The 12,469-nt window shown below is 32.1% G+C and overlaps 3 protein-coding genes across 4 annotated transcripts; 1 reads left to right on the top strand and 2 right to left on the bottom strand.

Moving 5' to 3' along the window:
• The first annotated feature begins 93 nt into the window (after positions 1 to 93).
• Positions 94 to 3,925, top strand: LOC100643106 (transmembrane protein 26). The gene is made up of 6 exons (XM_012319729.3): positions 94 to 425; positions 1,326 to 1,503; positions 2,117 to 2,524; positions 2,690 to 3,045; positions 3,142 to 3,492; positions 3,808 to 3,925. Exons 1-6 carry the CDS (start codon positions 232 to 234, stop codon positions 3,842 to 3,844), a joined length of 1,524 nt encoding a protein of 507 aa, XP_012175119.1. The 5' UTR covers positions 94 to 231; the 3' UTR covers positions 3,845 to 3,925.
• On the bottom strand, positions 3,757 to 8,151 carry LOC105666956. The gene is made up of 3 exons (XM_012319816.3): positions 7,406 to 8,151; positions 6,426 to 6,723; positions 3,757 to 6,191 (listed from the first exon to the last, which is right to left on the bottom strand). The coding sequence occupies exons 1-3, from the start codon at positions 7,825 to 7,827 to the stop codon at positions 4,542 to 4,544; spliced, it is 2,370 nt and encodes a 789-aa protein (XP_012175206.1). The 5' UTR covers positions 7,828 to 8,151; the 3' UTR covers positions 3,757 to 4,541.
• Positions 8,152 to 8,838: 687 nt separating this feature from the next.
• LOC100642592 (basic helix-loop-helix transcription factor amos) lies at positions 8,839 to 11,621 on the bottom strand. Of its 2 annotated transcripts, XM_012319730.3 has the most exons (6): positions 11,346 to 11,476; positions 11,036 to 11,273; positions 10,429 to 10,586; positions 10,047 to 10,158; positions 9,589 to 9,800; positions 8,839 to 9,244 (listed from the first exon to the last, which is right to left on the bottom strand). In XM_012319730.3, exons 2-6 carry the CDS (start codon positions 11,137 to 11,139, stop codon positions 9,138 to 9,140), a joined length of 693 nt encoding a protein of 230 aa, XP_012175120.1. In that variant the 5' UTR covers positions 11,140 to 11,273; positions 11,346 to 11,476; the 3' UTR covers positions 8,839 to 9,137. The 2 variants fall into 2 exon arrangements, with proteins under 2 accessions (XP_012175120.1, XP_048269100.1); XM_048413143.1 differs by having other exon boundaries at positions 9,589 to 9,797; positions 11,036 to 11,621.
• Between the last annotated feature and the right edge of the window lie 848 nt (positions 11,622 to 12,469).

The following is a 12,469-nucleotide window of genomic DNA, read 5'->3' as shown; positions in this document are numbered from 1 at the left end:
CGACACTCAATGTACCGCAAAACAATTGTTCATTTCATTGTTCTAAAAAAAGATTCAGTGAAAAAATGTAATATCCAAATAAAAAGTTCAAAAAATTCGTATTATCAATATTTTTCTATTTCTTAATGTAACCAGTAGATATTTGTGTGTTTTAAAAAATTGGTGAATGACAATAACAAAAATTATATAGTGAAAAATATTAAATAGAAAAACAAAAATTATATTGTGAAAATGGCAAAATTTTTAGCTACGATTAAAGCGATAATTACGCGACTGGTTTTCGCATCTCATGGCTTTATTGCAATTTGGCAAGTAACTACGTTTAAAAAGAATCCACTATTTTGGTACTTGAGTTGCCCAATTTTGTTACTGTTTTTCGAAGGAATTTTTACGCTTACTATAAAGGAAAATCAAGAATGGAAATGGTAAGTAACGGAAATTTATTTATTAATTAGTTAATTATTTTTCCAGTATTTTAATAATATTTGTCGTGATTGAAAATAATAATTTACACCAAAATAATAAATAAATAATAATATTAAATACTAACAAATTTCTTTAAATAATATTCCTCTCATTAACAAAATTTAATAAGAAATAATTAATTTTAGAGATTATATGAAATAAAAATTACTATATAAACCTTCTATATATAAATAATAATGATTATAACATAATAAAGTATATTTTTATTAGAAAATAGAAATAACTTAAATAGGTATTAATTATACGTATATATAAATACTCAAATCTAATTTCCAAATATATTTTGCGAATATTTATACATAAACATTACTTTATATATAAGACAAAGAATAGTAACCATATTTAAGTTCTTTAATGCAACAATCTATACGCTAAAACAAACCTACTTTCCTCCGGGAAGGAAAGGGTGTGTTTTTGTGGGTCCGTCTCAGTTTGACAGTCGGAAATTGGAGCATTAGTAATAAGAGCGGGACGAGACACAATCCACTATACGTCGAAAATTATCGATATACAGAAAGAGCTGCGTAACAGTGACCTCTTTTTCTAATATCCTTTACCATTCATATCATATGATTGATCGACTGATTCCTTGAAAGTCGTATTTTTTACTATTCCCGAAGGCGATCAATATATTAAATTAAGAAAGAGTGCAATAACAAAAGAGGATAATCTTTACTATCTCAAACTTAACCACACCATAATTTTCATTATAATTGACGAACATCCTGTTTATTACGTATTATAGTTTTAAGAAATATTATCGTTAACGACCCTGTTTTACTGACGGAGTAGAAATACAATAAATTTAATATAATATTTAAAATTTCTTTTTTCTGAAGGTTCTGTCCTTCCGTTTTCTTGTATCTAAGCAGTGTGGTACCGGCGATATGGCTTCTGGAATTAGACAAGGTCGATAGAAGAATGAAAACGTTCGAAACGAACGTGAACATATCTGAAAATTTCGATTTAACCAACCTGGCAGCTGAAGATTTGAAGCATTTAGAAAAAGCATTTGGTGTAGGTTCAATTCACATTATTCTATTCACAATATTGTAAATTATATGCATATATAACTGAACTTCGTTTTGGGGCACATCGAATTTACAACGTTTTTTATAACCAGAGAGGAAATTTCTTCTCAAAACAAAATTCGAAGCTATGAATTTTAAGGCACGAATATAACTATTTTAAAAATTATGCGTATATATGTATAGTTTATGCATATTGACTGGATGAATACGAGAGGTCGGTATCACAATGGTGACTTTGCCGACCAACTGTTATTTAACACACATAGTGACATATGGTAACTAGAAAATTGTAAAATATGCATGAACTTAATATATATATATTTATATGTATAATTTTTAAAATAATGATTTCCACAGAACCAAATTAAAGTTTCTGAGGCTTGAAATTATAGCCCAGTGGAGGCCTCCTTCATAGAGAAATGGGAAACGGGGAAATAAATTTACGCAAAGATAAAATACAATTTAGTTTGTGATAAGTTATATTTGTATACCCCAAAATGAAATTCAATACTTATATCATATTGTTATAAAACTTCGCAGTTTATTTCTATAAATGTGGTTATTTTATTATTATAAATACACTGTAACTTATCATTTAGGTAAATATAAATCTACCTGACATAAAAATATCGACAGAGACCTGGGTAACTTTGATCGAACAGTTTCTGATGTTAATTCTGATCATTGGAAGATGGATGTTACCAAAGGGAGAGTTAACCAGAGATCAATTAAGTCAATTATTATTGGTTTACATTGGTACAGCAGCAGACATCATTGAATTTTTCGATTCCTTTAAAGAAGACCGCATAGCTCGCGAACCCGTTTTAGTTTATTTGACTTTAGGAATTTGGGCGTGGTCCTTGATGCAATTTACAGTCGTCCTTACGGCCACAAAGTCCCGAAAATCTAGACTATCTTCCGGTAACGCTGTTAAAAAGAGAGCACACACTGAAACTAGTTGCTGCAGCATTGATGTATGGGGAATTGCATTGAACATGCTCCTACAGGTCTGTCTTATTTATTAGAATATTTTTCGTGGTAACTCAATACAAGATCTTAAATTTTAACCAAAAATTCCTGTCGGGTCACGAAAAACCTTCTCTCAACATTTTTTTGAACTTTTACGTCTTCAGCAGGAAACTGAAGATTTCATGTCTTTCAAAATATTACAGGATGGACCATTCCTTTCATTCAGATTGATTTTAATCGTCCACTATCGCATAGTCAGCTACATGAACATTTTCTTCACGTGCAAGAATACTTTAGTAATACTGCTGCAACTTTACCGATTGTACGTTGTGCAGACGGAGAATCGAAGCAAGATAAAGAAGAAATCTGAAATATCTAGCATCAGTATCATATCGAAAGAAGATATGTACAAAGATGTGAAAAGTAAAAGGATTTCTGAAGAAAGAAGAAAAAGAAGAAGAGACAAAGATATAGAGGCTAATTATTCAGACAGTGAAGAAACTACGGAAGAAGCAGATAAATTTGATTCCTCTCCTAAAAATATTCGTCATTCCAGAAGGTTTAAAATACATAAATGAATAATTAAAAATTACCTATAAATTTATTGACCAGTAAATTTTCAAATTTATTATCTGGAAATTTTGTAATTTTATAGAAAAACGCGCCAGGACACCGGATATTCCACATCTAGCTCCAAAAATTCTGGAAGACATCGAAAATCTCAGAGAGGTGATAGCAAAAAAAGACCTTCACGTGAAGAAAGCACAAAAATTGAAATTTCCAGTGATGAAGACAAACGTAGAAAAAAAATTGATAAAAAATCGTCGGTAAAGAGGGACAGGAAGTTGTCAGAGAGTATTAAAATGAAAAATAGGAACGAGGATTCTAGTAAAAGTTCGAGCAAAAGCCGGAAGTGCAAAGAAGACAGCGAAGAAGAATCGACAACAGAAGAAGTAGCTGATAAAATAGTTAGTCAAGAAAGTGAATCAGAATCAGAAAGAAAAAGGTAAATAAATTAATAAATCACCAAATATATAACAAAAACTTTGACCACTTCAATTTATAATAAAATAAAGAAAATTAATTATAAAGCAAAAAATAATATTATTCACAGAACATGCATTATATTTAGGAACTATTACAATATGAAATTGAACACTTGATTATTTAATAGGAACTTGTAATAAAAAAATAATTTTTACATAGTAGCGATTAATATGGATATAGATTATACTATATTTTTTATATCTAGTTAGAAATGTACTAAGTATAGATATTTTCCTGAAAATTTTAGGAATATGTTGCATTACTTTTTTTACAGGTATGTTCATAGGAAGCGACGTCAGAACAGAGACTGACAACGATGCCTCGGTATAATCGCCCTCTTGTTTGTATACTTTGCGATCCTCGTTATTTGCATGATTTTTATATACGCCGGGATCAACGATGGTATTGTATTAACCACAAGGGCGAAGAAAATGGTCCTTACTAATTAACCCTTTGCACTTTTTATTAAAGTATCACAAAAAGTTCAAAATTTTATCTCTTATAAGCGCTTTTAGTCTTTTAATCTGTTTTCAAATTATGATTGATTACTAAAGCAATATATTTATTAAAATATATTTGAAGTTAAAATTTAAGTGCAAAAAGTTAAGAACAATCAAGATTGATTTTATTTAAGTTTAGCACCCTACAAGCGTAAATTAAGTAGTTTGAACGTGTTCTAAGACATTAAGATGTTATTTTAATATATAAACGCGACTAATAATTAACTAAACGCTGCTTGATATATGTAAATTGTATGAATAAAGATATTTCTACTATTTTCAGCTCTAGTTAATGAAACTGATAGTAAAGGAACGAAAGTATATTCTTTGCACACCTAGTTCACTCTTACTCTAATTAAAATATTAATTACAACGATTAAAGAAGAAAAGTATTTGTGTATACATAAAATTAAGTGGAAGAGATGGTTAAAATCTATGAAATACAAATTCGTTGGAGTTTCAGCGCAAAATTAAGAAACTTTGCAATGCTTCTTTGTATGACAATAATTCATACAATTAAATCCTTGCAAGTTTCTAACCATTCTATGCTCTGAACGCCGTCTAAATTATCGATATAATTAGCCAAATCGTCTTGATGAGTTCCAGTAGCGGCGCAATATAACATGGCGGTATTCTCCAACAATTCTTGTAAAGATTGTGTCTTCACAATAGCTGAATCTACGCTATTATTCACCATCAAAATGCTTTCTTTCTTTTCCAAGTTCATTATACTTGATTGTCCCTTTTGAACAATTTCCACTTGTTTAGGAACTTCAATCTTTCTATCAGATGAAATTTCTCCAATTGTCTGATCAATTTTAAACAATGACTGTTTATTCAGAACTCCCAAAGACTGTCTCTTCTCATTGGAATTACTTTTTAGGTCTTTCAGCTTCTCCACAGTTAAATGAAACCGCCTCCATTTTCCCTGAGGAAAAGTTATATTCACATTTCTGTCCATAAAACTCTCTTGAACACTTTGTTTGGTATTTTCTTCCTTATTACAGAGTTCTTTAACTCTAATGTTCTTCACATTGGTATAGGGTATCTGGTTTTCTATAGCTGGCTTTTTTAAATTACTTTTATTGTACTCAGAAAGAATTTTTGCTATTTCTGAAGCTTCTCCAGTGCACCAGGCCTTACTCATGCCGCCAGACATGGTTTTTAAGTTCAACTGTTTGCTAGTAGCCTCGTAACATATTTTCTTTTCCATGGAATTTGATTCTTTTCCAAACTGAATTTTATTCTGTTGCATGTTATCTAAAAGATGTTTTGTCATTGTGAATTCCATTTTGTTTCTTTGCTTTACAGGAGTCTGTTTCACTGTCATCTCTTCGTTGGATACATTCTTATATATAGAAGTCACTTCTCCTAACGTTTCTTCACTGGGTGAAGATTCTTCTATTCTGCTCACATTTATGGTACTACTTGGATTCAAAAGTTGTGTCTCCTTTGCGTCTAAAGGGTTTACTATGATAAAAGGGCTCTTGGAGGGTCGTGCCATTTCTTGAATCTTCATATGCCCTCCTTGAAAGGTTTTTGCATTAGTGAACGCAATGGATTTCTGAGGATTGGCTATATAAACCTTCTGAGCAGGAAATAAACGTGTTTTTGGAACCTGAGTAAAACTCTTCACATTTTGTGGGAACATCGTGATTGCGTAATTGTCCATGAATTTGTTCTCTTCCACTGATTTCTGTAAATTCTCCTTAAAATTTAAGACAGAGGAATCGCTTTTGGAGCTGCGTTCTAAAGTGTTTATCGCCGAAGAATGCTGTTCTATTTCCTTGCTAGTGTTGGATAAATTTTTGCTCTCGTTTAACATGCTTATTTTTCCTTCTACATTCGTTTTGTAACTTGGCGTCATTATTTGAGAACAGTAACCAAGAACACAGTGGAAGCTTTCATGCATGCAAGTTTCAAAAGATTTGTTCTTTTCAGTAGACTCTAAAGAGATTGATTTTGCACCTTTGGAATTGGAAGAGCCTTTGTTAGGCTTGATCTTTTTGGTTCGTTTTTTTTCAGCAGATGATGGGAGGTAGTCACAATGAGGATCCACGGATACCACTTCTATTTCCGGTCTGTCGATTATTTCTCGGTAAGAGAATCCGTCTAAGCTTGTAAAGTAACGGCCCAAATATTCTGCAGCTAGGCCAACCTGAAAAATATATTTAGTTAGTTGAAAAACATCACGAATTATTATTTACTGGAAAACATGTGCAGTTTTAACTCAAAATTTCATTTAAATTTCGAAAATATTACGAATATTAAAATATTAAAATATACAAAGTATTACAAATATTACAGATTGTATAAATAATAAAATGTTAAAATACAAAAAAATTGTAAATCTAAGCTCTTTTTATAACAATTGTTTATGCAAAATTTTTACTTGTGGATGAAACACAGGTCGTTCATGCATGCCATGAGCAGGCCATTCTTTCCACTCTGTTGCATCTCTTACAGTGGGCGCTTGATAAGTTGCTCCCACATTATACATTTTACGAGTAACAGACCTTGTGTTCATGTAAGGCATGGTGGAAGATTTTCCACGTTTAATGTGTTCAGAATTGAACAGCATCTCCTTTCGTTTCGCAGAAAGTAATCGTTGTCTTGGGCGGGAAAAATCCTTGTCCTGATCTTTTTTGGTAACGCGCGTTGGATTTCTTCTGACTTCCGCTGTTCCGCGGCTACAATAAATTTTGACGAAATGATATAAATTTCTCGAAATATTTAATCCTGCTGAAATCTTGTAAATCCAGAACCAATAATTACATAATTTCAAATTCTAGAAACTTACGAATAAGTTTTGGAAGTGAAAAATTAAAAATTTCGGAAATTTGGAAATTTGGAATATTTAAAGAATCAAAAAACTTCAAAATTTTAAATTTTGGGAGTTTTTGAAAAATTAATAATTTCAGAATTAAAAATTTTGAAAATTAAACATCTCAGGAATTTGCTAATTTGGAGATTTTGAATGTTTAGAAAATTGAAAAATTAACAAATTGAAATTTTGCAATTTTAAAACTGGAAATTTTGAGAATTTGCAAGACTGCGAATTTTGGTGGCTTGAAAATTGAATATTTTGAAAGTCTGAAGACTTGAAAATATTCCTTAATAGTAAAACATTTCTTATTCTACATTTCCCCTAAATATCACATATTTATGAAAAGATACTTTGCCAAATATACACAAATTATTATATTATCTTAAATATTTAATATCTCTTAATTATCTACCAACCACCTTAAAAATTTCCAAAAATAACATCTTTCCAAATATTCCAACTCTCATTCACCACATGTCAAAATCAATCCACATCTCAATAGTAGAAACCAAATCTCAAACTTCCTCGTCTTTCGTAGAACCTACTTTTTCCTCGTAGCGCGATGGATCCTCTTAACCTTGGTCACTCCACTGCTAGAAGACGATCCACCGCTACTCGTTTCAGTAGACTCCCTTACATAATCGCTATCATCTTTATATATCTTTTCACGTTTAATCACAATGGTGCCAGGCGGAAGTTTCCGCAAAATTTCAGCCTCGTATTCCTTAGCCTTGCTATTCTGCTCGGTCGATAACGAATCCAGATCGAGCTGCTTCCGGAGTGCCATTTTGCATCGTTCGTCGCTCAACTCGAACACTCGTTTCCTCTCTTGCTGCTTAACCGGTTTTTCATCTTGTTGCTCCATCGACCACCGATCGTTTTCTTTTCTTATCACAGCAATCACGCTCACATCATCATCATCGGAAAATTGTTTTTGTTTCGATTCCATTTTCTTCGGATCTTCCATCTCATTTCACATAAAACTTATTTATTCAACAGTCACAGACACACTTATATAATATTTTGTGATTTTTTCGGTGAACTTGAAATGGAGATGTATGGACGGAGACAAGATGTGAAATATAATGGAATACACGTCATACGCTTCACGTATCCTTGGGAAGAATTATTTATTCTTACACACAAAAATAGAGATTTAATGGTAATATTTGTAAATTAGTTTTAATGTAGATATATCGTGAGGTTTCGTGGAAGACATTTGCCGATTAAACAAATCTATTCCTGTTTAAAGTGACTGATGGGAACATAACCAGTATACTGACACCGGGCACGTGTCACATGCTTTTGTTTCCTCTGCTTCAATAATGGGAACAATAGTGTCATCTGGTAATCAAGATTCGCGTTCGATGACACCGTGAAACAGTATGTTATCCTGAAATTAGATTAATTAATCGAGAGGGTGCTATGAACTTAGCCATTATACGCTCAGATGTTAATTTTTAATTTGGTATTGAGTCAAACTTTCAGATTCGGCTTTAAATTAAACTTTGATTCATATTAAAGAAATTGTCACGTTTAGTTGATTAAATTTTCATTTGTTATTAATTGAATTTTCAGAAAATTAATATCAATTTAATTTCACATATTATATATTTGATATTAATAATTTTAATAATCGTTTTGTAGAATACTGCGACGTTTATTGTGGAAAATTATTACTTTTTATTCTGACAATTATTGAGATTAATATTATACGATTATGAAATTATAAGCAGTAACAGTTATTGGACATATGAGGGAAATATAAAAAGGAATTATTAATTGATCGATCATGGGCATAATTTTATAACTATATAATTAAACCTTCGATAAATAATATAGAAATTAAAAGACAGAATCATTTTAAGATTTAATCAGAATAAAAATAATATGATAATTCATAATCTTAAACAAAGTATATATATACATATTATATTACATACAGAAGGTGTAAAAGTAGTGAATCATAAGATCGATATAGGTTTTCTCACAAGCGCTGATTTTATTCCAAACAAAATACTAAAACTAGAATATATGTATAGCTATTCCCATTTTACATGTACACGCGTGTACGTATAATATATAATTATTTATATGTAGAAATACGAAATATAATATCATCGCTTCGTATTGCACGATCCAGACTAGAACTGAAATGTATACATATTTATGTATAACATCCTTTGGCACTCTATTCGACTGGGATTTATTTACAAAGAAAAGGAGAATTCGTCTGCGATTATCCTCGATGAGATTTTTTTTTCTTCTTCTGTATTTTTAGTTCATATTGTCCGTCGTTAGGGCGAGCGTGGTTAAGACTGACCGTCGATTGGGATTCACACCTAAGTTCTCCCAATTTATCCACGACAAACGTGCTGTCAGATCTACGATTAAAAACAATGCTTATTTATTTAGTTATTTTATTAATATAAGCTATTTAAATAATCAATATTACAAACGTCCTCTATTTTTTAAAAAAGTAACTGGAACTAAATAACTGGACTAAAATAATATAAAATATAATCTACAAGAATATAAATATGTATATGGTAAAATGATTATACAACAAACATATAGCGAAGTTAAAATAGGACGGTGAAAAAGTCCAATGACCTCGAAAGTTATTACTTTTTTTTTTTAATGAAATACATATAATAATATTCTAATTTTTTAAGGTACTTCCATACTCCTGACTGGAAAACAAATAATTCTAATTTATGATTCTCACCACTGGTGTTCCATTCAGCGCGTTCACCATTTATTTCTCCTCTAAGGCACCTCTCGACGTAAGTCAATGGGTCGAGCCTTGCAGCCAACACTTCTCGAAGGAGCGCGATATACGCTATAGCCAGACGTAGAGTATCAATCTTGGACAGCCTCTTCTCATATGGGAACGTTGGAACGTGAACTCGGAGCTCGTCGAAAGCCGAGTTGATGCTGCTAAAAATCGTAATCACACTGACAACCTGCTTCACAATTTATTAAATTCTTCTCTTCAATACAATTTGTTAAATTAATACAAAACTAATAATGCAATAAAAATAGATAACTGTAATAAAAATTTAAATATTGATATTAGTATTATAATATATTTGTATAGGCTATTCGACAGCTAGATTACGTAAAAGATAAATGATAATTTAAATAAATTATTGGATAAAGATTTCGTTGAGAATAATTTCTCACCTCAGCATACGTTTTCTCTCGCGTATATTGGCAGCGTGTCGTTGAATTCTATAGGGGCTGCCATTTGGGTAGTAGCCCTCTTCTACACCATTGATCTCCGTATCATTGTGATCTAAAGGAATAATAATATAATAAATACGAAAAGAAAAATTCATTTGTACGCTCAATGTTAAAAAATTTTGCAAGATATTCGAATTTACGAAACAATTTGAACCTCCATTTAAACCTCCATTCTAATTTAGAATTTCACGTCTTATCAATATTGACAAATTTTTCAGATAGAATTGTTACTTATTTTTCGCTCTGACTAAGGATAACCAGTTATAGGAAATTCTAAAATACATAAAATTAAGATTTTGTATTTGATATTTTTTTAAATTACCAGGTGTAGAAACCGGCATGTGGTAATGGAGAGGAGAATGAGTATGTGAGGAGGTGTGTGCGACGTGTTGAGTGGATCTACCCGCGTAAACGCAGGAAGGAAGCTCTGCAAGGTCCTCCTCGCTGATATCACTGCTTGGACCCACGTAATACTGACTGCTGTAATCAATAATTATAACCAATTCATCAAAAGATATAAATTCTCTATTCCGTTTGTTCGTTAATCTATTGAGCAAATTCTTTTTTTTTCTACGACATTCCTACGTTTCTCATTTATAATAGAAAATAATTTTACTTATTACAGTCGTATTCAACAATAATTTAAGAAATTAAAAATCTTAAGACGAATCTTAGGATTTTGGAAATTTGAAATATTGGAATTTTGGAATTTTGAAATTTGATATATTAGAATTTGTAAATTTTAGGATCTCAGAAGTTTATGATCGTGAAATCTCGGAACAAGCCAGAATAAAATCTTTTAAACTTTAAGACCAAAATTCGTCAGTAATTCTAGAGAAAGTAAATTTTGATAACAGGAAAATAATGCTTTAACTCCAATTTTTTAGAAAAGTGTCGAAAGATTCATTTTTTGTTCGCAAAAAATTTACCTAGTGCAAGCCACAGTGGAGTCAGCCGCCCTGGAAGTGGTACCGACCCGGTGCCTCATCCTCTGCCCCCTGTCTTCATACTCGTAACTCGAATGGCTCGCCATGCTTCCTACCCTTACCAGATCATTAATCACTTCACTTCCAATTACCTAATTAATTTACCAAGTCTGCAAATTCCTCAAAATCTTTTGCCCAACTTCCAGCTCTCCTCAAAAGTCTCTCCACAAAAGATTCACTTCTAGAACCAAATTTACTTCCTGGTTAAAGTCTGTTTTATCCCTGCTACTCGATTAATAATATTAACATTAACTTATGTCTCCTAGGTTAGGTCACTACTTCACGATAGTAGTCGGTGAAAACCGAAGATTCACGAAACAGCAAAGGATTCAGACTATCGTCAGTGTCCCTGGGGAGGCTGCTTTATATACCAAAACCCGTGGAAACGCCAAGGGGATGATCGATGCAACCCCTGGGCGGAGAATCCAGCCAATCGGAAACCATACAGGGTGAAACGTACCCTCAGACCACTCAGCCATTGGTGGATCGCTGAACGAGCATAGTACAAACCCACTGAATGCTGCGGTTTATTGTTACTGCCGTCGGAAATTTTATTTCTATCATTCTCCATCCTCCATCCTCCCACTTCCCAGCGAAATTTGTCCGCCTCGCCCTCCTCCTTCCACAATTTGGCGACAGTCCGACCAACGAGACACACGGAGGAACTCTTCTTAAAACCTGGAAATTTTCCACGAAATTATTTCGGGTCACTCGAGAGCTTTCATGGATGGTAAGGTTCGTGCAAGTTTTTTTAGAAATATTGTTCCGGATGAAGAGGTTAGGTTGTTGTGACACATAAATACTTTAGAGGCGGAGATTAATTTTGGAATTTGTTGGATAGTCTCCGATGTTTTGGAGCACTTTTTGGAGGTTTTCGGAGATGTCGAGGTGAGCTTTTTTTGGAACTCGAGGTTGTATAATTGAGGTGGAGATTAAAGGAAGATATTTATATACTTTAGACATAAAGGATAATTTGAGAATTTTAAGGGTATTTTCTGACGTTTTTGAAGAATTTTTTGGTTTTCTGAGTTTTTGTTGAGGTAGACTTTTATTGGGTAATAACTTTGAAATATTGTTATTAAACTACAGATATTTATGCAAATTCATATTTTCCATGTACGCATGCTTCCATCTCCCATAGGAGTCAATATTAATTTCTCCAAAAACTCATACATACTATAACCAATTCTAAAAAGCAGGCAACTTAATCACAACAAACTTCCTACTTACCTCATGAATATCATTTACACTAGAATTTTGACTTCTTCCTTAAAAAGAATTAATTCGTACTCAAAAGAGTTAATAATGTTATTAACATCGTTAATATCTCACTCGTGTTATCTATATCAAATGGTGCATAATTAAAGAAAGCTGACA

This window comes from Bombus terrestris, chromosome 16 (assembly GCF_910591885.1).
Source record: "Bombus terrestris chromosome 16, iyBomTerr1.2, whole genome shotgun sequence".
NCBI classification, from domain to species: Eukaryota; Metazoa; Arthropoda; class Insecta; order Hymenoptera; family Apidae; genus Bombus; species Bombus terrestris.
Note: the sequence above shows the minus strand (reverse complement) of the source record. Positions and strands in the feature narration are given on the sequence as shown.